General features: G+C 44.8%; 1 protein-coding gene across 1 annotated transcript in view; it reads right to left on the bottom strand.

The window, feature by feature from the left end:
- The window catches only part of NFAT5 (nuclear factor of activated T cells 5), a 40,561-nt gene extending 15,759 nt beyond the window's left edge, over positions 1 to 24,802 (bottom strand). The window contains exons 1-3 of the mRNA XM_056862417.1: positions 24,703 to 24,802; positions 12,726 to 12,851; positions 2,366 to 2,927 (exon numbers count right to left, since the gene is read on the bottom strand). Of these exons, the coding sequence (XP_056718395.1) occupies positions 2,366 to 2,927; positions 12,726 to 12,851; positions 24,703 to 24,775 (761 nt within the window). The 5' untranslated portion in view covers positions 24,776 to 24,802. The remainder of the gene's footprint in view (positions 1 to 2,365; positions 2,928 to 12,725; positions 12,852 to 24,702) is intronic.
- Between the last annotated feature and the right edge of the window lie 344 nt (positions 24,803 to 25,146).

Raw genomic sequence — 25,146 nt, 5'->3', positions numbered from 1 at the left:
TGGACCCCTTCACAGAAGGGCTTTTGCTAGCAGATCTGCAGAAGAAAGACTCAACTGCAACAACTGCCTAAGGTTCCAGCAGGTTTTCAGGAATGGTCTGTTGCTGCTCATATCAGCCCACTGCGCTATTTATTACCTGAGACTTCACAAAACATACATTCACTACCCTCCAGCTGCTGAAAGGCTCCACAAAAATGTTAAACCCTGGCTGGCTACCAGAAAGCCTGGGACTGTATTTGTGCCTTCTGGAAGGCAAGCCAGGCTTCAGGCCTAGCTCTGTCCTCAGGCTCCAAGCACAGCATTGAAATACCTCTGTGCGATCCCAGGCAGCCTTGCCGGCCTGCAGACTGAATACACATTGAAGGGAGGACAGTTTTGACAAGGGGTTATTATTTGATACATGCTATCTGCACTAGATATAAACCAGCCTCAGCAGCAGACAAATCTACTTAGGGACATGTTGAGGGTGAACTCTCCGCAAAACATGCGTAAGGGCCTCTTGTCAAACAAGCAGCCTCCCTTTATTAAGGCTCTGCTTCACCATGAAACCCAGAATGACGCCTCCAGCAGCCAACATATTATGCACCTTGTGCTTTCCATGGCTGCATTTTCAGAGTTACTTACGATTCCAGATCTCAGTTCTGATTAATACACAGCGTCACCCTGCTGACAGACAGCAAGGCTTGAGACCCAGGTGGAAATAAAAAGCCCCGAAGCTCACTGGCTAGACCTTGAGCAAGTTGTTATCTCTCGGCCCTGTGGCAAGATGCTAAGGCTAATACTGTAGCCTCGGCATCCTTGTGAAGGGGTGGGGAGACTTTGCAAACAAAACACACCAATCTAGCGCTGAACCCCAGAGGCCAGAGTGCTGCCCAGCGTAACTTGACACCAGAGTAATGTGATTGTGAAACTTTCAGAGACTCCTTACAGATGCTAGGAGAGACTGCGTGAAGTTCCAGTCTTCACAAATGGAACTTGCTTCCTTGAAGAACTCACAGCCTGCAAACTCTACCCAGCTTTCCTATCTGATTTTGGATAAAAGTTTGGCGATGCTGGCCAATTTGGAATCTGCAGGACAAGCACAAAACATTTATTGAGTTCTCATTTTGTCCTCACAGAGTTATCAGCTGTGCCTGGAGAGTACAGAGACCAGACGGCTGTGGGCTGCGCTAGGAGTAAAAAGCTACCCCCCCCCAATCCTATCCAAGATCATCCTTTAGCAGCATCAAGAAAGCCACTCTGGAGAGTTTCTTGTAATCTACCTCAGCAAAGCACTACTCTCAGTACAGTACTGGACCAATGTGGGAACATACAGGGAATGCTCCTGCCCTTCTGATGGGAAGTTCGTCTTTCCCAGTTTCATATTCACCGACCCGAGGATAAATATGAGAACATTTAAAAAACACACAGAGCACGTAAAGGAAGCCTACTGCCTGATTGTGAGGCCCAACAACAACAGGACTGTGTGCTGGTGGACTGTGGCTCAGATCCAAAGGTTTTGCTGGGCAAGCAGAAGACACTTCTGCTCATACAGCGTCTTTTGTGCAGTCACCCACATGGGCAGCCTCCCCAAAGCTGTGAGAAGCCCCTGGAACCGGTTTTGGGGGGCTGCAAATGAGGGGAAGGGGAAAACAGCACACATGCAGAGAAGCACCTTTTGCTTATGCTGTGGGATCATCTCTGATTCAAATCCTTATCTGTAAACAGAGATGCACTTATGTGAAGAGTGGGAAGTGGGAGAGATGAGGAACCACCACCCAGGCATCACCACAAACGACACACACACACATGCACACAACCGAGAAGCACGCAGCGAAACAGGATTAGAGGTTTATTTTTGAAAAAATCAAATACAGAACTGAAGTGACATGGAACACAAATTTGGATCAGCACATCTTAACATTTTAGTAAGTGTTAATATAACAGGATCAAAATCAGCTGTCCTTAATTGATGGAGAGAGTGATACAGAAGTAGGCGAAGTGCAGACTGAGATCCTCACAAACAGCCTTGTTTGGAACTGTTGAGGAAGACACGGAGGGGCCGAAAACAGCTTCCGGGATTAGGTTTTTAACAAGGTTTTTTAGTGAAAACCTTTCTATTCACTAACCAGGTTCCAAAGGGAAGTGCTAGACAACTTTTCCAGGACTTGTGGGTTCAATGGCTGCTAAAATGGCCCACTCTTATTGCCACAAAAGTGTACCTTGAATTTCAGCATAAGAAACCACAGAACTTAAGAGCCCACATTGGCTCTCCCAACACTTCTGAGAGAAAACTCGAGCTGAACACTACACAAAAGTCAAGGTAATGTTTGTATGGTTTTTTTTTCAAAAAAATGTTGATAGAACTTAAAAGGCAGATACCAACCCATTTCCTGCTTTCAGGTTGCTTTTGCTGTCCGTGCTGAGCTGAGAAAGGACATAGTGAGGCGCTTTGGCACTGTCAGCATCAAAGATATCCATGGTCGATTCTTCACAGTCTCGGCGTTTGACCCCCGGCCTCTGCTTTGGATTTCTTTTTCGTGATTTACGGGGCACCTCAGTGTTATCATTGTAGGAACTGGTGCTCATGTTACTGAAGTTGGAGGGGGAATCCTCCATCCACATATTGCAGCTCTGCTCAGACTCCAATCCGCACCCCTCATCCTGGCAGGACATCCGGCTGTTGTCCAGCAAGTCTTCTGGTGGTGGCGAGATGTACAAGACCGTGTCTCTCTTCGGTGTGGACTGTTGCTGCTGCTGGGTTGTGTTATTGGTTAACTGCTTGTCACTTACCCCTCGGTTACTTACCCCCATGGCTGAGGAGCAGCTCTCCACTTGCATAGCTTTGCTGTCAGTGACTGAGGTAGAGTAAATGGTGGGGCTGGAAGAGGTGGCAAAGGAGCTGCAAGCACCGCCCATGGAGGAAGAGGAGGGAGCTGAAGAAGCATCTGCGGTGTACAATTCAGAAGTAAATACAGGGTACACGATCCCAATTATGCTGGCTATAGCAGTCCCTTCGAAATAATGTGATTGGTCAACTGTTTTTTCCCCCAAAATGAATATTTGGAATTTGGCTGGTTTGGAATTTTAAGCACTTCAAGCAATACAAGGCTTAAGCAACAATGAACTATTCAGGAAGCATCCAAAGGGTACTTCCATCTTCACAACTGTGTATGGCAATCAGACTTTTTAACATTTCCTTTAAGTCATAAAAAGACTGCAGGCAAAGAAGGGCCCTTTTATTGCCTTGGTAGGGCTGAGGAAGGTCAAGCCATTTTTATCGAAATTCCCAACGCAAGATGGAGAATGCTTGTAAGCCACATTCAACGCCAATCGTTCAGCATTTGAAATTTTTGGAAAGGTGGGACTGTGCTTAGCCACAAAATATTAAAATAAGTTTCTAACCTATGAAGCAGAGAACTACAGGTCATTTTTAATGCAGACACTCCCTGCTTCAGAGGCAAATCCTGGAATAAAAATATGAGAAAATAAATGAGAAAAGAGCTGCTTATTATTCCAGATAATTATTAAATGAGAAATAAAATATAAAAGTAACTTAACTGTAACAAAATGGAACTGGTACCAATCACTATTTTATGTCCTTTTTACAAGCTGCATCGGCTGAGATTTTAAATCCGAGCATGCTGGGCACTTAAAGGTGAGAAGACGGAGTTATGCGCCTCCCTTCTAGGAACATGTTAGTTGGGCTTCTTACAGACATGCCTCTGCGAAGTGAGACTCGTCAGAGAGCCAGCAGGAGCAGCTGAGATGGAGAGCTGTGTGAGGCAGCAGCTGTGAGAAGGAGTTCTTAAAAGCAGCACAGGCCAGAAGGGTGATTGGATACAAAAGGGTTAACAGTCCACTAAGCCTTCAGAGCACAGCTCTAATTTCAGCAGACAGTGGACTTCCTGCCGCACTCTGGGTTTGTCCCAGAACACAGAAACAAAAACGGCATGAACGGGCTCACTTGAGATATTCTCCTATCATTGAATCATGAACTTAACTAGCAGCCATTTTCTTTATTAAATATGGAAGGTGGTATCTGCTGGAGAGCGCAAACACGTGTTTCGATACTTCTGTGAAAGAAGTACTTTGATGGTGCCATTAATTTTGGAGTATAAAACCTCCGTTCTTTATTCTTGGGTCAATGAAGACCATTGCAGATTTTGTTTGTTTTTCTAAATGCAATGAACGGGCAACTGGTTTGCCCTTCTCAGCCCCTGCCATCTTGGCTGAGTGAAAGTGTTACCACTGCAGTAGGAAACCCAAGAAATGTAGACCAAGGCGGAAGCAGATTTGGCCTTCTGCTTAGTTTTAGTTGCAGAAGTTGCAGAAGAAAATTTATCAGACAGTTTGATCCCAGCACATTGTCCCACAACCCATATCCAACAAATCTCTGCAATAATCTGGAGCCACTGAGTGATACCAGTTCCATTTTCTAAGTTTGTTCCTTGGCAAATGCAGCGGCTGAAATTGTAAGATTCAGTCACGCAAAATGGCATTTTATTTAAAAAAAAACTTTTCAAATCCTTTTTGTATCATGCATTAATGCAGTGCTTTAGATGTAAAATTTACTCATTTCAGTGACTATGCAGATGTGCTGATTTGCAGCCACTTTGAATTAAACAGATTGCTACTGGATATTTAGTTTTGTTAAAACAGCGCTGATTTTCATTTAGTTCTAAACTCCTACCCCCTCAGAAACACCAGTGTGCAGCTTGCATACCTTAGGTTGCAGCTTTCTTCCTGCATGCTTGACAGTTTCCCAGGGCATGCATTATACTTAAGGTATGCAATTTGTTTCCCCTCTCTAGGATCAATCCCCCAAAAGGAAACCACATGCAGACCATCACCATCTTTGGATTTCTGTCCCAGACAAAGATGATAATAAAATGGCCATGCCCGCTTTTCTGGCAAAAGTTTCCTTCAGCAAAGAGAGCAGGCTGAACATTGTTGTGCTGGTGCTGGCAAAGAAGCAATTGTGCATCCATCTAATGTGGAATGATTTACACCAGTCCATATTAGGGTGGGTATGCCCAGCAGGAGGCATTTGTAGGACAATACCCTATCCAAAAAGCCAACGACTGCTTTGATTAAATAAAATAAAACAGAAGTCCCTCTAGAATGGTTGCATGGGGAATTTGGAGAGAATGGCGCTTCTGCTCTTACACAGGTCCTCAGGGCCCTACTTTTCTATCACCAGCCCTGAGCACCAATTCTGCAGATCACAACCAAGGCAGATCAGGGCCACTTAAACAAATGCTTGGTTTACTCAATAGTCACAGCAATGCCAAATGAGACACTTGAAGCTTTGGATGCTTAAAGCAAAGTTTAGCTAAACCAACTGAGAAGGGGAAAGCATGTGAGTCATCATGGAGAATGACCAAGAGCTACCTTATCCTACAGCTGTGGTTGAAGCCAGGTGGTAAGACTTTCTCCTCTTGAGGCTGAATGAGGTTCAGCCATAGAAAAAAACTGAGCATCACGGAGATGAACCAAGCAATTTGGATGCAATGGGAACTATGCACGATTAAAGAGTTTAAAACATAACGGTCGGCCCTTGGCTAATTTCGCAGCACAATGAAGCAGTCTCAGCCCAACTTTAAGAATACATTCTAAAATAGCCAAAATTTAGAGAGATCAGAGGCAGTCTCACTCCCTCCCCAAAAAAAAGGCAGGCACTGAGAAGTGAGTTTAAGGACAATTAGCTTAAGGACTTGTCATTTCACTGGGTATCCTTACACTGGACAACATCCTCTCATTAAGCTTCCCCCCTTTCACTCTAGGATGGAAGTTATTCTCTAAGACTCCAGAGATGGCTCAGGAAGCACATATTCCATGTTGGGGTTGCATAATTTTACTGCATTTTGTGAAACACAAGAGTGAACACGAATAAGGACTGGCTATATCTTAAAGCCATTGTATACATAAACACAGGAAGCTGCTTTCAACTGAGCCAGACCATTAGTCCATCCGAGTCAGTATTGTCTGCTCTGGCTGGCAGCAGCTGGCTCTCCAGGGACCCAGAAAGAGGTCTTTTACATCCCCTCCAATCTGATCATTTTAAAACTGCAGCTACTAGGGACTGAACCTGGGACCTTCTGCATGCAGGGTGTGTGCTCTCCTACTGAGCAGCATATTTTAGAATTACAACCACACACCAAGAATGTTTTTATGCAACTCCTGGAGCATGGCAACCAAAACTGCAATACACAATATCTGTGTGTTTTATAATTAATTCATGGAAGATCCAAGCGAGAGAGACCACACTGGAAGAAAAGGCCTTTTGAGCTTCAATGCCTTCCCACACATCAATTTGAAATAAAATGTGTAGTTCAATAATGCACAGCAAATTCATGAATCTGCTTCAATTCTCTGGTTTAAAAATTGAAGAGCCCAAAGCTGAGCAGCACAGCCCAAAGCCCAGACTGCCCTCTGCGCCATGCGGCAGTGCATGGAGTGTCAGAGGTCACCTTGCTTGGCGAGGGTGCCTGCTCAAGCATGTGCTCACAACCTACCCCCCACAGGGCCAAAAGCAGCTCTGAACCCTAATGCCCTTTCCCTTTTTCTGGCAGCAAAGTGGGATTCTTCGGAGCCTCCCCTTCCCCTGCCTTGGAACTGGAATCAGGAGCTGAGAAGCAGGCCCAGTGAGCTGCTCGAGTTACCAACTGGAGCGATCCCAGCCTCCCGAGGGTGCAAAACACAAGCCCTCTGGACATCCTCTGTCCTGCGCCCCTTAACTGCTAGCCAGACAGATTCGCTGTCTGTAGGCAGAGGCTGAAGAAAGCCGAGTCCACCTGGAGCACAAAGATTCTCAAACTGAACAAGCGGCAGTCTAGTGTTGAGGAGGGTCACTGTCAATTCCCTTCAACACGAGACGTCTCCCACAGCGGAGAGAGCAAAGGCTTGAGGCGCCTGCCAGGTTTCTAAGCATTTGTACCTCAACAGCAACTACGCAAAAGCAGCCGATGGGAGAGCTTTCTGCTGTCCAGAACCTGGCGTGCGTGTCATGCTGTTCAGGAAAGAGAAGGGGGGAAGTGAGCATCAGACAACTAAGGGTCTCCTACAGGCAGCGGACACAGAGAGGTCGTTCTGAAGTCAACCTGTTGTGTTTTCAAAGGCAGACGTGTGAACCCAAGAAGTACAAAGTGGCTGCAAACCTTCTTTCAACACCTTACATGCCAGCTTTGGCTTTCTGTTTTTCTTCAGCTTCGTTTATTGATGTAAAGGCAAAAGCTTTACAAGAGTTTAACTTCAATCAGTCAATCCACTATTTAGAAAGGAAAAAAAAGAAAGGAAAAAGACTTAAGAAGTCTGAAAACGAGACCGACCTACACCCTGGGTGAGATTGGATGGGTTAAGTGTCTCTGGCACTATTTGTCTTCACTACTGACAGACACTGTCACACAACCCACCACACGATTCCTGCCTCTCAATGGCGGAGCTAGAATGCAAGTCAAGTGTATTAATAGAGAAAACAACTAGCGTCCCAGCACAAATCATCAAGCAATCCAAGTTACTTTACACATTCAAGACAAAGCCAAAGCAGGCTGGTTACTGACATTTAGCCCCAAACGTTTTAACTTCCCCCTCACATCCACATGCCAAAACAAGTAGCTTTTAAGAGAGTAAGTACAGGATTCAGTCTGCTTTGACAGAAAGAAAATCCATTACTTCAACACTCTCATTGATGCACAAGTGGTTATTTCTTACCTGGAATTTTTGTTAGGTGATTCGTGTCCACCAATTCAGACTAGAGGGCCTCCCACTCAAGAGGGGCAATCTGCCGCAGCCAACGAGCAAGCTGGGATTCGGAATCCATCCTCACCCTGACCGCTTTTCACCCCAGCTCCTTTCCTGACTGATGTCTCTTTCTCAGGCCCGCTAAGCCTTTCAAAACTGCTATCCTAAGTTCCGAAGCTGGTAAGAGATGTATCCATTTTCAAACTATCACAGAACTGCTTAAGCAGCAAAACACGTAAACTGTTGTTCTCTAAGGGCAGGCTGACAGCTAACAAAGTCTTCCAAAACAGCAGCTCCTACAACAAATGTGTTTGGTTTATGAGCTTTAGGAAATTTAAATTAAAAGTTGCCAGTAAAAAATAAGAAATAATACTTATACTACACAAGAACAGTGGTTCACTGGCACATAGGTCATCTTTCACTCACTGAATCTGGGAGACAGTAGGTAAAACTTCTGTTACAGTGCAACCATTCTGTATGTTACACACCAACTTCCTAAAACAATTACAGCTTGGGGGTCAGTGTCTGAAGTCATTAAACGCCAAGTTCTCCTGGGCTTGTCTCTCTGATCATTGGTGTGCTAATGCAAGCCCCACGGAATGCCAGGCACTGCACTGAGAGGCAGGAGTCAAGTACTTATAGTGAACCTTCAGCCTATAATCCTCCCAAGTATGAAACAAACCATTCCATTCCCTAGAAAACGTTGCACTTTATTCTGTATATCCTCAGTGATCTTTAAGAACATTTGCTCACTTGCCAATTTGTCAATTCAGAAGAATATGAAACTATCCAAATAATCTGTCATCATTTGGCAGCAAGGGCTAAACTAAGCCAAAGGCCTCATTAACAGTTTCATCTTTGAAATATTTTATCCCAAACAAAAACAAAAAAAGGAAGAAGGTCCAGCTCTTAAAGAGACAATCCAAGGAAGGCTAGACAAATCCCTGCTCTTATAAGAGGAAATAAAGTGAAAGCCATTTCAATCTCTCTCTTATACTCACTGTCCAAAAAGCTACTTATCCATAAGACAACAGAAATGAATATTTCTGATTAGAAGCCTTTCACAGCAGCTGCTAAAACAAGCCATCAGATTCTGAAATAAATTCTGAAATAAATTTTACTTCACTACAAACCTAAAATATGCCAAGGCTGAAATAAAAATTAAAGCTGCACCTAATCATGCATTTCCAGTGCTAAGCATGCTAAAGAGAATAAAAGTAAACTACCTCTGGCCTTTCCTCCACCTTCCAAAGTTATGGCCTCTCTTTAAAGAAAGATGTGCACGGCATGTTTAAGAGACCTGCTGCAGTGCCATAAAGTTTTACATTAAACAGTGAAATATTTGTGTGGCAAGTCGGAGGGAGGTCACTCCTTCCACACACACTTTCATAGCATTTTCTCACCCTCCTTGCCTCTCCCAGGACAGCTCACAACTCTGGGATACAAAACACACAGGCTTCTGAACTCTGGAACCTTTCAGCAAGAGACTGACTGCACAGGGCAAGTGCTTCAGAGATATGCACAAGCACCCACTGGTGTTACCAAGGCCTGCCCAGCTTCAGGAGGCAGGGCACCTTTTATTCTTCCCATGAAGGCTGGGAAATAAACAGAGGGCTAACAAACAGAGGGAAATTCCAGATTGCTGGTTGGCTGATCTGTAAAGAAAACCCTTGTTTGAATGGATGACCAGGAAACACACCCTTTATGTTAAAATAATCAAATGTGCTCTAGAAAGACCAATTATCAAGACTCCATTTTAAAAAAGTTTTGGACTGATTTGCAAATTGGAAGCCAAACATTAATAGCAGAACTAGCAGTCTGTTCCTGCAGGCTCTCATACCTGAAATCAGCCAATCCCGTTCCTCCAGAAATCTGAAGTTAACTGCAGCAAACCTTTTTGTAACCTGTGTGTGTGTGTGTGTGTGTGTGTGTGTGTGTGTGTCCCAAAACCTCAGATCAAAGCACTGAGACAAACTAGGGGAATTTGATTTGCAGCCCGTGGCTAGGGAAGCAGAGAACACATTAAGTTAATGAGGAAAGGCTGGAATCAGTAAAGGCACAACAGTGAGCTTAAATAAGGAGGGGATCTTTTGTGTTGCACCGGACACAGACCACCCTAGCTCTGCAGCCCACTTTTTAAAAGGTGGCTTAAAGTGATAAATGTGGGTTCCTACTATCATCAGTAAGACTAATTTCAAGATAAGCAAGATCAGACACAACAGGTTTACAGAAAACAAATCATGAGATTTGTTTTTAAGACACACAGAAACCTGCTCCTACAACTCTGGATTGTCCAAGGTCACCTTCCCCTCCCACCTATTTGACACTATGAACAACTAAAATATTTCCCTGTTTGCCTGAAAGAAGACCAGAAGCAGCAGCAGACAGAGTCTTGGCCATTTCCTGGCCGGGGATAAAAACCAAAACAAACAAACAAATAAATAAAATTTTCATCTCTGAGTTCATACCCCAGGCTCCCTTGCGAGAATGTAACCAAGCAGGTTATTTCTCCAGAAAACATGACCAGGCAGAATAGCTCTGAACTAAGACAATATGGCCACTCCAGGGTCACTTGTGTTAAGAGAAGAGAAGCTTTCCTATGCTTTCCACTTCAGCCTCAAGGAATTAGTCCAGCGGAGCCAACAATCTACTGAGCACTGGGCAAGCAGCCGTCACAGACACCTCTGCTCACCAGTCAAGCTGCTTTGTTACTGTGCTGGAAGACGGCACATGGCCAGGCACAACTGAATGTGAACAGCACCCCGCCCCTGGAGGATGGCATGCATGGTATTCTGACAAGCCAGTGAAGGTCACCCTGCATTCCAGAACTCAGGAGGCTCCAGGGACCAGACCACACCACCCTCCCTTGGTGCCTCCTGATCGGCTTGCAAGGAAGGAGTACATGTGCCACGGCTCAGGCCTTTTGCTTGCAGTGGGAGTATTCTCCCCTCCTGCTCTAGGATGCTCTCTGTGCCCACAATTATTTCTGCAAGACAGCCAACTGCCCTCCACACCCTAACGGTAGACCAAGGCTGCCAAGGTGAAGGAGATGGATTATCCCACTGGCCCTCCAGCTGCCCTCCAGAACCCTATAGGAGGGTTCCCTATGAACCCCTACCTATCAGCGCCTGTATATTTTCTGAAGAGTTTGTCTTTTCCAGTGACTCACCGACTTCCTCAGCATCCAAATGAAGCCCTTCATGGAGGGGGCAAGCACATTCAAGCAACTTCACACATGGGGTCATTCCCTTTACTGTCCTTTGCATGGGGTAGGCAAGGTTTCTCGTCAAACCATTCAAATCCAAAGATGTGGGCAAACAAAGCATTGCTCTTAAAGCCATCTCATCTCACTCCCTGCATTTTTAGTCCTGCTCACTTCTTTCTGCATATTCTTTGCTGCATGCTAATGGTAACACTGCAATTTTCTAGGCAGCCCATAGTGCAGAAAAGACAAGGAGAGAGACTCTGCAATGCCTAGACCCAGTCCTTCTGCCTTGCAAATGGACCAAGGTCACTCTCTGAGCCCATACTACTAGGGAACATGACTGTGGTGCGGACATGAACTGTATGCTGCCACTTTAAAAACCTTATAGGACCCAAATCATGGCAATCCCAGATAATTATTTTGGGGTGGTCTCTTTAAGATGAGCTAAAGAAATATTTACACCATATTTGCTATGCTGAAGACAATGCGCTATCAGAAAATGAATGCTGTCCTGAAAATTCCTTTATATCCAAACACTCTTGTAGCTACTACGGCTATTTCTTTTCTGTTTTAAGTGAACTCTGCATGTTCAGTTTTTGAAAGGAAGTGGATTGACTGCCAGACAATTAAAACTGCCTAGAAATAACAGACATTCAGTTCTCCTTATCAAAACCTTCAAATGCGTGAAAATGACATCAAAATACAGAGGCCAATAGTTACATTCTATCTGTGGATTTAAAGCATAGTTCATTTTTCCAAACATCACTTCAATGAAGTAGATTTTAAGTAAAAATAACTGAAACTGTTTTAGATCTTCTGTAACACAGAATTAAATCCACAGATTTCATTAAGAAAAGTCTTAAAATACATCAACATTGAGCAGTGTTGTAAAGTTTCTACACTAAGTTTAAAACTTGCACTCTTCAAACCAAGTGGCAACTTTTCTACCTTTCTAAACCACTTGGTTCAGCTACTCTCTGTTAGACAAACCTGAGGGGCATTACAAAGGCTACTCACTGGGGTCCTCCATGTAACCCCCAACATACATCTAAGAATGAGAACACTCCAAAGCTAAAGTCAGAAGCTTTCCAGATATACATCCGATGCTGACAAATACTCTGATGTGATCTGACCAAATCAGTCTAGGCTGGCAGTAACAAAAGCTGCCCATATTTTTAAAGGGGTGGGGGGAGATTTACAAAAAGCCACATTAGGTTGAAGGAGTTCTCTCACGTAAATGTTTGAAACAATGACTCGCACAAGGCACTGCTTTGTCTTTGGATTCAATTGAACATGTAATTTGCAAATCTAGCCAATATCAATTGTCCCTTTATATACTATTTAAGCAACTAAGGGATCATACAAGAATGTGACTTTGCCACAATATCTTTGCAGAGGGAGAAATGCTATTTGTTTTTGCATAACAACAGAAACCACAAACCGAAAACACTACTGCACATTCTATTTTCTGTCTTAGCCTGCAAAACAGTATTTGCTACCACATTTGAGCTCAGTTCTAAACTGGCAGCTATCACATCCAAAAAGAATAAATCTGAGGAGTCAGGCACCATCACTAGAGCATAAAAAAGTGCCAAAAGCAGAAAAGACTATAAAGATCCTGTATGTTAGTATTATGCACCTTCCAACAAAGGTTTAAGGTGGAGCGTGTGACATTTCATCTGCTTCTAATCCTTTTCTTGTGATTTTTTTAAGACTGCAAACTTTTCCAACACTGCTCACGTTCTTAATAATATTAATATGCACTTAAAACATATTTTGAGCAAAGGGAGGTACTTACCAGCAGCAACTACACCCGGAGGGGGCGAACCTGCCTCTCCACCACTTGTCTGACTCATGGATGCTACCGAAAGTTCTCTGGAGGGTGGTAACTGCAACTCCTTTGGGAGAAGGTCATAGACAGATTCTGAAAAAGAAAAATATGTTTAAGGCTAGAACCAAGAGGTCCATACAGCACATCATGCCAGGAATCTCTGTGAAGTAAAATCCAGGAGACAGAAGAAAGCTTATCCCCCGCACACACACGCACACACAAACCAGTGAAACATGCTGCACCTCTCTGCACAATGGGTAAGTATACAGAAAGAATCCGGCTGTTAAACGCAATGTCAGAAGACTAAACCAAGCGATCCTTATCTTTAAGAAATGCCACATGCCCCTCTTGACCATGATGATCAGTCCGATAATCACCCAGTTCCATGGGATCAGGAAGGCTCTAGACATGTTTCTTGAACAACATATCCACCCACACTGCAAACCAGGCTGTGTGATATGGGTATGCACGTAGGAGGAAGGTGTCCACTCTTCCATCTAGACATTAGGAAGAATTTTCTAAAAGTTAGAGCGGTTCCTCAGTGGGGCTTCCTCGGGAGGTGGTAAGTGCGCCTTCCCTGGAGGTTTTTACTTAGAGGCTAGGTGGTCATCTGTCAGCATTGCTGATTCTGTGACCTTGGGCAGTTCATGAGAGGAAGGGCATCTTGGCCATCTTCTGGGCATGGAGTAGGGGTCACTGGGTGTGTGTGGGGGAGGTGGTTGTGAGGTTCCTGCATTGTGCAGGTGGTTGGACTAGATGACCTTGGTGGTCCCAACTCAATGATTCTTCAAAGAAGGGTTCAATTATTTTAAATGTGGTTAGAATAGTTTTATGCTTTCTCAACAAAAATATTCCCAAGGTGTCCTACAAAAAAACCAACAAGTACCAAGCTGAAACTTGAGAGGGTGGGATAAGAAAGCCAATTATTTCAACACAATAAAATCAAGTACTTGATTTAAATAAGATTTTTTTTAAAAAGGTTTATGTATCAACTTTATGTGGTTCATACAAATGAAATCTACAGTACAAACATGCTAGACAAATAACTGGACATTTTATCTACGACCCAGTATCAAACACACTAAATTCAAGACAACATCAAAACAAGCCAGAGGGGAAATATCTAAATATTGTCGAAGGGTCTTATTCCAAGACACTGAAAGACTGGACAATTCTACCAACTATTTTGTCAGATTGCACAGGCTCTTCCTACACACTTGACACTGAGAGACACTGTCCTTCAGTGTTACTCCTCTGAAGATGCCGGCCACAGCTGCTGGCGAAACATCAGGAAAGAAAATACCAAGACCACGGTTACACAGCCCGGATAACCTACGAGAACCAAGGAAATATCTAACATCTAAAGCTAAGCACTATGAAAACCACACAATAGGTCAAGTGTGGTATACATTCCTGCATGATCCTTACTGGATCCAGGGCCCAGCAAATCTCCCCACGTAAGAGAATCCAGGAGACGTTACCCAGTATCTCATCAGGATTATCCACTAAACCTTCCTGAGTGCTCTTATAACTCTATTTTTGCCCTCTGAACTCAGCAGTGTTTTCATTTCTCAGATCAAGGCCATCTCCAAAGGGTGACAAAGTCAGGCATTTGCCAGTGTTGGGAAAATGAAGAAGATGCTGCCAAACAGCAGGGCACTTCTTCTCACTTTGCACTCGAGATGGTCAGACACAGCGCAAGAGAATTTTTGGTTAGAATATTCCCACACCACTTCCAGGTCAAAGAGGCCTTGTCCAGCCCTCTGGCACGTATTTAGGATCTCACAACTAAACAATACGAGCTTTCCTTGAAGGAAACTGTTCTGCTCAGTAAGTACCTTGTTCTTCTGGAGAGTTCTGGGCATTTACAGGATACTGAACAGTGTTCACTGATAAGTTCTACTGTGTGCAATGAAAGTTACTCCCGAACAAGTGTGTTTAGAAGGTAAGCCACAGGTAAATAATGGTTCTTGGTCTGCTCTCTGGTTCTCTCTGTCCATTCTCTTCGCTCATGCATACATTTTATAAGCCTCTGTTATGCCCCACCCCCACCCACCCCTTTGCTGTCTTGTTTCTAAACTGAAAAGTCCAGGCTCTTCAGCCACAGGAAAGGTGCTCCAATCCTTTAATCGTCTTGCTTGCCCCTTTTCTGTACTTTTTTTCAGCTCCACAATGTCCTTTTTGAAATGTAGTGACCACAACTGCATGCAGTATTCCAAAGGAGGCGGCACCACAAAGGCACTACAACACTGGCCCTTTTATTTCCAGTTTCTTTCCCAAAATCTAAAGCACAGAGGGGGACTGCCAATTGCAGAGAACGAGCGTGGTGTAGTGGTTAAGAGTGGCCGACTCTCATCTGGAAACCGGGGTTCGATTCCCCACTCCTCCACATGAAGCCTGCTGGGTGACCTTTGGCCAGTCACAGTTCTCTACAAACTCTTTCAGCCCCACCTACCTCACAAGGTGCCTATTGCAGGGAGAGAAAGGGATTGTGATTGTAAACCGCTTTGAGAGTCCTTAAGGTAAAGAAAAGGGGGGTATAAAAACCAGTTCTTCTTCTTCTCTTCCAGATACTGAAGTCTTCCCTGAAAGCTCTATCAGCAAATGTCCATACGCCTTCACATTTGTCTTCATAAACATATGAACTGGAAGAGGATTCTGAGAAAGTTCAAATCCAAATTCCAGGATCTCTTCCTCTCAGCACAGGCACCTATAAATAGCACTAACTATTACTCATGTCCCTGCCAGATTACAATCTGTAGTAAACACAGCCTATGTTAGCAACTTCATCAACGTCATTTACAATACCTGCAATCAAGGAAATTCTTAGCCCACTTCGCTTATGAGACCATTGCAAAGCCCCAAATCAAAAGCTTAATGATATCAAAATCTGCTCATTTTAAAATCATCTAGTTCTTTCTCAACAAAAGAATCATCTTCTATTGAGCTAGGCAGAGTATGGATATTGTTATCTATGCTGCAGTCACTTTGGTAACTGATTAATTTCTAGATACAATTCAAGGTACCCAACAAAGCCCTTCACAGCTGGACAGTGTCATATTATCAAGATCACCTCTCCCAATACGCTCAGACTTCTGAATGTGTCACACTGCAAATGGGTAAGATAAACTGCTGCTTGTACTCAAGGATTCGCGGTTGTGGCTCCCACTTGGTGGAACAGCCTGCTTGACAAGGCAGGAAGGCTCTCACACTCCTATCATTTCGCAGAATGTGTAAAATAGAGCTGTTCAGGGGAGTATTTTTTCAAGGAGGTTACCACACTCCAGCTTTGCTGCTGAAGTTAAGGCAGAACTGTTCCAGAGGGCATCTGTAGGGAGTGAAAAAAGTTGTAGTTGATGGCTGAGGAATTTACGGTAGTCTTCATTGGGTTTTTAGTGCTCTTTTAACAAAAGAAGCCCTCTAATTTTGTAATCCAGTTTTAACCCACTGCTGCAATATAGTGCTTCACTGCATTGTTCTCCAATCTTAAAAAGCTCATCTACTGTCTGCATTAGTGCTTTTGCTAATTTTGTTAGTTCCATGAGCAGTACTGTTCTTACTGCCTTGCTTTTAGCCGTAATCTGCCCTAAACCTCTGCAAAAGGTAGACTATTATGGAAGTAAACAAACTTCTCTTGTTAAACCCATTACATGCTGCTTAAGGGACTTGGGCATAAAGTTCAAAGCTTATTTGAAACACATGCCTTACCACTCCTATTTCATATTTATGGTGAATTATTAACACTCTTTAGTTGACTTACATTCTATATATGTTTAGTTATTTCCTTAAATAGGGTATCGCTAAGCAGCGGGGAAAGCTAGAGACCCATACCGACACTAAATAGCCACAGTGTCAGTTAACTGCCTTTAGTTTCCACAATTTAATCTGGCAAAAATGCATCAGGTCAGCTTTATTTTTTTTTAAAAAGGAGGAACATCCAAATTCTTAAAATATAGAACAGTCAAGACCAAATCTGCAAAATCCTAGTTAATCCAGCCGCCTCAACTTGTGGTAGACCCAACAGAAATTCAGGGGAGATCATGGCACTATCCTGCGCAGCAGAAGACAGACTTCCTGTCTCAGAGGTAATTATGAGAAAGAAACAGTAATGACACCATCATTACCAGCAATTCATGCCCCATCTTTTCAGCTTTCTTTTGGCAAGCATTCTGTTCAGTTTAGCAACACCTTCTCAATGAAACAGTCAACCACACAGTGGCATCCCACAAGCAATACAGAATATATGGGAGCTACAGATGCCAAGAGAGCCAGTGTGGTGTAGTGGTTAAGAACGGCGGACTCTAATCTAGAGAACTGGGTTCGATTCCCACTCCCTCACATGAAGCCTGCTGGGTGACCTTGGGTCAGTCACAGTTCTTTCAGAACTCCTAGCCCATGCAGCGGCAGGCAATGGCAAACTGCCTCCGAATATCTCTTGCCTTGAAAACCCTATGGGGTCGCCATAAGTCAGCTGTGACTTGATGGCACTTTCCATCACCACCACAGATGCCAGATGCAGTCCACAGTGAACTTAAAGCGATGTACTAATTTTTAATTTTTTAATTTCATTTGTACCCCACCTTTCTCCTCAATTAGGACCCAAAGTGGCTGACGCTGCTCTCCTTTCCTCCATTTATTCCTTACAACAAGCAGGTAAACCTGTAAAGCAGGTTAGGCTGAGAGTGCGAGACTGGCCCAAGGTCACCCAGCAAGTTTCCATGGCAGAGAGGGGATTCGAATCCAAGTCTCCTAGATCCTAGTCTGATACTTTAAGTGCTATACCACACTTGCTCTCAATAAATATTTCAAAGCCATATGCATAGTGGATCAAGAAAACCTAACAGCTTTCTACATGAAAATAAAATCATTAAGGAAAGCTTGTACCTCATTTGCCTGGGAGCAACAGTATATAAACTACTGAACTCGAGAGTCAACTGATCTTAGTTTCTAAGGTAATTGCAGGAGTCACAAAAGCTCGCTAACTGACATACGGTAAGTATTCCAATATACTCAAAGTCCAGAACTAGGTCTTGAAAAGTATCTGCAACAGCTGAATTTCCGTGGTGATCAGATTCCTCTGATTCTCATGTACCTGGGGAGTTTGTCACTAACTCCTCCTGATGACACCACTGTCATCTTCGATCTCAGATTCAGAACCAGTCACTGTCCTCCTTGCTCTACCCTTGCCCTTCTAAACTATTAAAAACCAGTACTGGAATGGGAGATTATCAGTGTCTAATGAATGGAAAGGAATGGTCCTGATGAAGATCAAGGGATCAACCACACAACCAGAGCCTGTTCCTGCACCATGAGGAAGGTCCTCAGCTAACGGGGTTCCCTAACGAGACTCCTCTTCCTCCACTGCCACCAGCCGACCAATCCCCAGAGGCTTTGTCAAGCCTCAGGATTTGCACCCAGGCCCCTCTTGCGTCTAGCCTCTTAAAAGACCTTCAGCACTAATTTTGATCTCCCCCCTAAATTGCTAGAGGGGAACCGTCTTTCTTAAGTGAGCTCTTCAGGCGAGGAGGGCTTACCAGCTGCCCTCCTTTACATTCCTGCTAAGTGAGAACTGAACTGGGCTCAATGGGGTTTACTGAGATCAGACTGACCGTATTTAAAATGTAAACAATGTTAGTATGTAAATTAAAAGCACACTCTGAACAGACAATCACAACTGGCTGAGCAAGTGTAAAAGAAGTGAATACTGCAAAGTAACACCTTCTTTCCCTGTCCTGGCATTATACTTACCACTTAAGAGAGGCGCTCTCAAAATCTTTAAGCTGCATCCCTTGTGCTTCACTCACTACCTTGATTTCAGCATTCAGGGATCATTTTTTGTTTTCTCAGCACCACAAGCACCTGAGTTTTGATGGCTCCTTCTTCCTCATGAAGATGTATGGGGGAAAATGGCCTCCTTCCTCAAAAAATTCCACAGTCCCCCCACACACCTTTCCCCAGCCCTCAGCAGACTCCCTTTCTCTTACTGTCTGCAGGAAGGTCCACTCAAGGCACCTGAGGCTCTACTACTGCTCAGGTGCGACTTTTTTTGCCATCACGTTGCAGCCAAGGCAAGAGATTTCCAGAGGTGGTTTGCCATTGCCTGCCTCTGTGTAGTAACCCTGGACTTCACTGGTGGTCTCCCCTCCAAGAACTAACCAGGGCTGACCCTGCTTAGCTTCTAAGATGAGGCTAGCCTGGGTTATCCAGGTTAGGGAAAGGGTGCGACTAAAGGCTGCCCATTGTCCTACTTGGGCCAAGGGCATCTGCACTGCTGTGGCACTGAGTGGCTGCGCACCAGGAGGTGACTTATCCCACTTGTTCCACAACCTTCCTCCTACTAACTAGCAAGAAGCACACTACAGCCTCTGCCCGCACAGAGTACAAACTCAAGAATTATTCTGTAAGGCTGTAAACTATAGCGCTCTAGTCTTGGGGTGGAAGGCTTCCCCCTACACAGACACTCTTGAAAAAGTTATCCCTTAATATCACTTTCAAAATTTCAGCCCCAGTTTTCATCTCTCAGTAAGGTGATCAAACCTATGCTGGTCTCGCAACTTCAACTTTTCTTAAATGGACAAAAAATTCCATTTAAGAAAAACAAACCTGGCTTTTAACCTGGTTTGGTACTGAACCAGCCTTTGATGACAACCTGTGCTAAGAGGAACGAAACCCTGTTGATTCTCCTGGAACTCTCGACAACTTGTGGTATTGTGTACCTTGTTATCCTCCTGAAAAACCTTCCCTGAAGGTAGATGGAAGTCATGCACTGCAGCGGTCCAAATCCTTTTGCAAGGGTAGGAACCAAACAGCAGTTACAGAGGATGCCTACTCCACACACACACACACTGGGTTCTGCAAAGCTCTATTGACTCCAATGTTTTCTGTCATCTGCATTTTAACACCAAGGGCAGGCTGCCAGGAGGTCTGGGGCTAGAGTGTCACTGGTACGTTAACCCCCAGCTCTACTGCTAGCTTTTGGTATACATCCTAGGAAGTCTGTGAATTTACTACACCAGGGCCAGATGAGAAAATAAAAAGGAGCTTAATCCAGACCAGACAGAGGTACTTTTAGTAAGTGGTTCGGCTGATTCAAGGTGCAAGATTCAACTAGATCAGGCTGTACTCCCTGTGAAGACTGAAGGTTTTCAGTCTGAGAGTACTCAAGGACCAGCCTTGCCCTTCAACTGCCAGGATATAGTGGCTGCCACAAGGGCCTTTTATTATCTTCAACAAGTCAGTAAATTGTGCCTAAGGTTTGACCTGAGCACAGCAACAAATACCCTGGCAATGTTTAGATTAGACTATTATAATGCACTCTGTATGGGGCTACATTTGAAAAATCCCTGGAAATTTTCAGTTAGTCTGAACTGCCGATTATCTGGTTATCGTGCGTGAATTGCTGTGATCATACTACACTTATTTTGATCCAACTTAATTGGCGTCCAGTTGGTTCCAGGCCCAGAGCAAAGTGCTGGTTTTTACTTTTAAATCTTAGAACCAGAATTGCCTTCTTTAGCATTAACCTACCTGTATGCCCAAGATCATTAGGTAAACAGGTCTGGTGCACCACTGCTTCCAGAAGTTCAGCAGATGGCAACACCAAGGGTACTTTCAACAGAAGCAGTGGAATACTGGAACCTTTTTCCCCTCCCCACCCAAAAGGAATGCCCAGCACCTTCTTTCTCGGTTTTCAGGAGGACAGTAAAAACCTTCCTCACCCATACAGTTAGCCTGTGGTCAGTCTGGCAAACTGATTTGAATCTTGTTGCTGGTTAATACTTTTGCTGGTATTTGTTTTCTCTCATTATGCAACCTTGTATTACCACCTCCTGCAGGTTTTACTGTGATTTTACAGCACTATAAGTTGCTCCAGTGCACTTTGGTGCCAAAAAAGCAGCAACAGATCAATAAAACAAACAAACACAACCACACACAGCTGGACTGCATCCAAAGATTACTTGCATTAAGGCTACATTACTGACTGAATCCGTATCCCTATCTGAAAATGCCCAAATCTATACAAACTGCAGGCAGACTGCACAAATAAATACAGGTTTAAAACAAAGGATTCATAACTAAAACATGCAGTAGCTTTCAAGATTGTGTATACGTGAAATCTGTTTTACAAAACTGTAAATAAGAGAGACTTCAAAATCATCTCGAAGTAATATACATCTCTCTTGCATTCAGGGAGCATGTCCCGTCAAGACCATTATTCTGGAATGTAATTTTCAAAACCCGACTAAAATGTGAGAAGTAACAAAGCTTTAGGTTATTTGTTCTCCAATAACCACTTAGAAGAAAAAACTCACCAAACATACTAATTAGTGGATCATGTAAATCAGGGATCCCAAACATTTTGAGCCTCTGGGCATCCTTGAAATTCTGACACATGGTGGTGGGCGCAAGCATCAAAATGGCTACCTATGGAGGTGAAGCCAACCACAAACTGTCCAGGAGTGATGTCATGCATAACTCTAAAAGTAAATCTTCAACACTTCAGGCTGAAGTTCTGTTTAGTAGGATGCCTTTTTAAAAAAATTATATATTTTTTAAAAAAATTCTTGTCTACATGCAGCTTACATTCAGTCACATTGTGAATATTCTTGCACTGTGGTGGCAGCTGCGGCTGAAGCAACTCTGTAAAAATCTGCCACTCAGACTTTCAGTGGCCAGTCAGAAGCCCTGCTGGGTGAAAAAACTCTAGCCCCGCCCACTCTCTAAAAACACCCAAACAGGAGCCAAGAAAAGCATCAGTGATGGGCACCATGTTGGGGACTCCTGGTGTAGATTAATAGTTTGTACCTTTAATCACCCCTTTCTATAAAGTGTAAAGTCAATCATAATACAAGCAACTCACATAGTTTAGTAGTTTCTACCATTACAGCCAAGATGGACAGGTTCCAATCACTGCAATCTCTTTTCCTGGCTTCCTGCCACATCCCTTTGACTCTTATCAGAAGCCTGCAACTCTCTGCTATATTAAGTACAAAGATTCAGTCCACAAAAATGTTATATTATCAAACAAATTATTAATTATTTAAACATATACAGCTTTCTGCAGTTTACCAAACAAATCCCTTGTTACTTGAATAACCTTTCGGCTCAAAACAGCAGTTGATCTTAAGACAAAAAAGAGCCTTGAAGCATCTTCAACAGTTCTGGTGGGCCACAGGCCCACTTTGTTAGATGCTTGATCTGTGGTCTCTGATGAAGCTTATTCTTGTCAACAAAAGCTGATGCCACAGCTTCAAAGCTTTAGAATGACAAAAGATTCTTCTGTTCTGCTGTAATGGACTAACACAGTGCCCCCTCAGGCTGGTAACTTTATCCTACTTGAAAAAGCATTACTGATGTTCACTATAGTCCACGCTCCCCGCTTATAGTAAATGACACAAGGAGGCCCTTATGGTTCACACAGGTGAAGACTGAGTTTACAAAGAGAGGAGGATTGTAGTTTGCTTTATATTGCTTAATTTTTGGAAGTCACCTTCAGGTGCAAGCTTTCCATGTTGAATATTACTTTATTCACTATTACAGTAGCATGACTTAAATAATAATAAACAGAGCTTTTCCTTCTAACAACTGGAGACAACTTTTAAAATGTCAACTACATCTGGATTTTGGGTATATGCAAATGTACTTACATTGAAGCAAACAACATTGTTTAGAAGGCAGATAATTCAAGGATTTTCTATTGGTCAGTTGACAGTCCTAAAATAGATTTCAAATCTCCCCCTTAAGACAGCTTGAGGTAATAGTTTTGCTTCCAATGCTGCTAGATTGCCTTCGATGGCAAAGAAAACACAACTCAATCATGAAGGTGTTTATGTGTAGAGGTTTGAAGCATAAAAGCCATTGTGGTTTTAAATATTCATCAAATGCTTAAACATCTGCATAACTGATATTTAAACATAGGTTTACTCAGCTTATTCCATTTAGGCAATATCTGCTATCATTCATTCAGAAGCAAACACATTTTAGATTAACTTTATTTGCTCTGTTACAACAGCCAAGTATTCCAAATCTATGGTTACCATTTACTTGAAGTTTGTGATACCAGCTATTAATTGATACTGGGACTATATTTTTACCCAAACTGTATTTACCATTTCTAAATATTCTGCAAAGATGTCAGCTTCAGCTACTTAAATATCAAAAGGGGACTAACAGTGCAATCCTATGCAGAGTTACTTCTGTCTAAGCCCACTGAGATGAATGGGCGTAGACTGGCATAACTCTCTTTAAAACACAGTTTCGGGAGGGCATCTTTAAAGCAGATAGCTCAAGCTTAGGCCAATAAAACAGGCAAGCACCATTAACCTGTTCACTAGCAGAGCCTTTGATAAACAAGATCCTCCACACAAACCATGTTCTCTGTTCCTCTGCCTGTGGATGGGATGTGGGTGGCAGCCAGAGATGGGGCATTTTCAATCCTGGCACCTCACCTGTGGAAACCTTTCTCCTGAGACTTTGGCTAGCACCTGCCCTACTCTCTTCCAGGCACTAGGCCAAAGCGGTGTTTTTTTACCCAGGTTTTTTAATGTAGGGATTTAAATTGTTTTTTACAGTTTGCTTGTAGCCTGAGATATGTTTTACGATACTTGTTTTAGGCTGCTAAATGTTTTATGCTGTTTTTATGCTGTGGCTGGGCTTCCAATAGTTTGTTAATTTTTAACAATTTTATCTTGTTTATATTTTACTTCGCAAGCTGCCTTAAGCAGGTTTTCTAGAGAGGCGGCATAGAAATTTTCTGAAATAAAACAGTCTCAGATACAAAACACAGAATGGCTAAATCACAGTCACATACCCATATTTCAGTAAATTAATGACTTCAGCCAAAATCTTAGAGCACATGTGACTTCACTACCACCCCGTCGGACAACCACACTCACAAGTTCACAGAGTTGTATAGATTCCAATTTTATCCAGAAATTTCCACCGTCTGTGAATCCTCACTGTACACCCAACTGAACTACCTGGCAGCTAATGTCCTGGCAATGACACCTCTTGGAGCTCCACAGGAGGACTGCTCCAGCAGCATATATCAAAAGCCCTTCCTAATGCTGTCAGAGCTGTTGTTTCTCACAGTAAAGGCTGGGAGAGGACGCGCCAACCATCACTGCTGCCACTTCCAGAACTTGGGTTTCCCCAGAAAAACCCATCAGGGAATGAGCACTCCCGAAACTCTGCCCTCTCACCTTGCCTTGCCAGTTTCGGGCGGGCACCCCAAGCCAACGAGGCCCACTAACAACGCTTCCTAGTCACTGGAGGCTTCAGGTGCCTTTCTCAATCCAGTCTTCTTCTCGACCTTGGTGTGTAGTTGTGAGTTTCCTGCACTGCGCAGGGGGTTGGACTAGATGACCCTGTGATTCCACCTCCAACCTATATCGGCCACAGGAGTCCGCGTCCACAGGGCCCTTCCCCCGCCCCCCAATCACGGGTTCTCCTCTCCTCTCCACGGGATGCCTCCCGCTTCTTGTGGGGCACCGGGCGAGGGCGGGAGCTCCCAAGGCCAGCAGGCCGGGCCCCCCACCCCTTAACGCGGGGAAGGCAAGGAGAGGACTCCCGGTCGTGGGGGGGGGGAGGGGTGCCCAAGAGGCCTGGCACGGGAGGGGAGGGTGGCCCTCCCACCCCTGCCCCACCGCCCGGCCCGACCCCCGCCGACGCCGCCGGACTCGGCCGGCACCTCCCGCTCTCCGGGGGCGGTCAGGCAGGCTCCGGCGCTGAGCCGGCCTGGCGCGAGGCCGAGGGACAGAGAGGGCCTTTGTCCCGCCCCCGCCCAGCCTGCCGGGCCTCCCCCCCCCCTCGCCCTCGCCCTGCTGCTGCTGGGCCGCCGGAGCCCCGGAGCACGTGCAGAGCGCCCCGCGAGGGGGCGCGGCCCCGCCGAGGCGCGCTCCCGAGGCCCAAGCCCGGCCATGGCGGCGGCGGCGGCGGGACTCACCCTTGGAGTAGAGGGACTTGGGCGACTCGAGGTCGAGGTCGGCGCTGAGGAGAGAGATGAAGTCCGAGGGCATCGCAGCTCCGCGGGGGGGGGCGGGGGGGCGGGGCTGCGCTGTCGCCGACGAGGGGCGGGCCGGGCCCTGGTCCGGCGCTCCTTCCTTCCTTCCTTCCTTCCGCCGCTCCTGACAGGAATCCGGGGGCTGCCACCCAGCGGGACCGGCACCGCGCATGCGCCGCCCGGCCAACTCGGGGCGCAGGGAACGGCGGAGCGACGACCGCGGAGGCGACCGAGAGGCAGCGGGGAATGCGGGGCATGCGCAGACGACACCGGGGGGGAGAAATGGCACCCGCGGGCCGGCGTCGTGCGCATGCGCCTCCAGTGAGGGGCTGCTCCGCCGCCAAACAGCCCTCGGCGTTCTGACGCGCACCGCGCATGCGCCCCTGC

The sequence above is a fragment of the Euleptes europaea genome, chromosome 17 (genome assembly GCF_029931775.1).
Source record: "Euleptes europaea isolate rEulEur1 chromosome 17, rEulEur1.hap1, whole genome shotgun sequence".
Taxonomy (NCBI): Eukaryota; Metazoa; Chordata; class Lepidosauria; order Squamata; family Sphaerodactylidae; genus Euleptes; species Euleptes europaea.
Note: the sequence above shows the minus strand (reverse complement) of the source record. Positions and strands in the feature narration are given on the sequence as shown.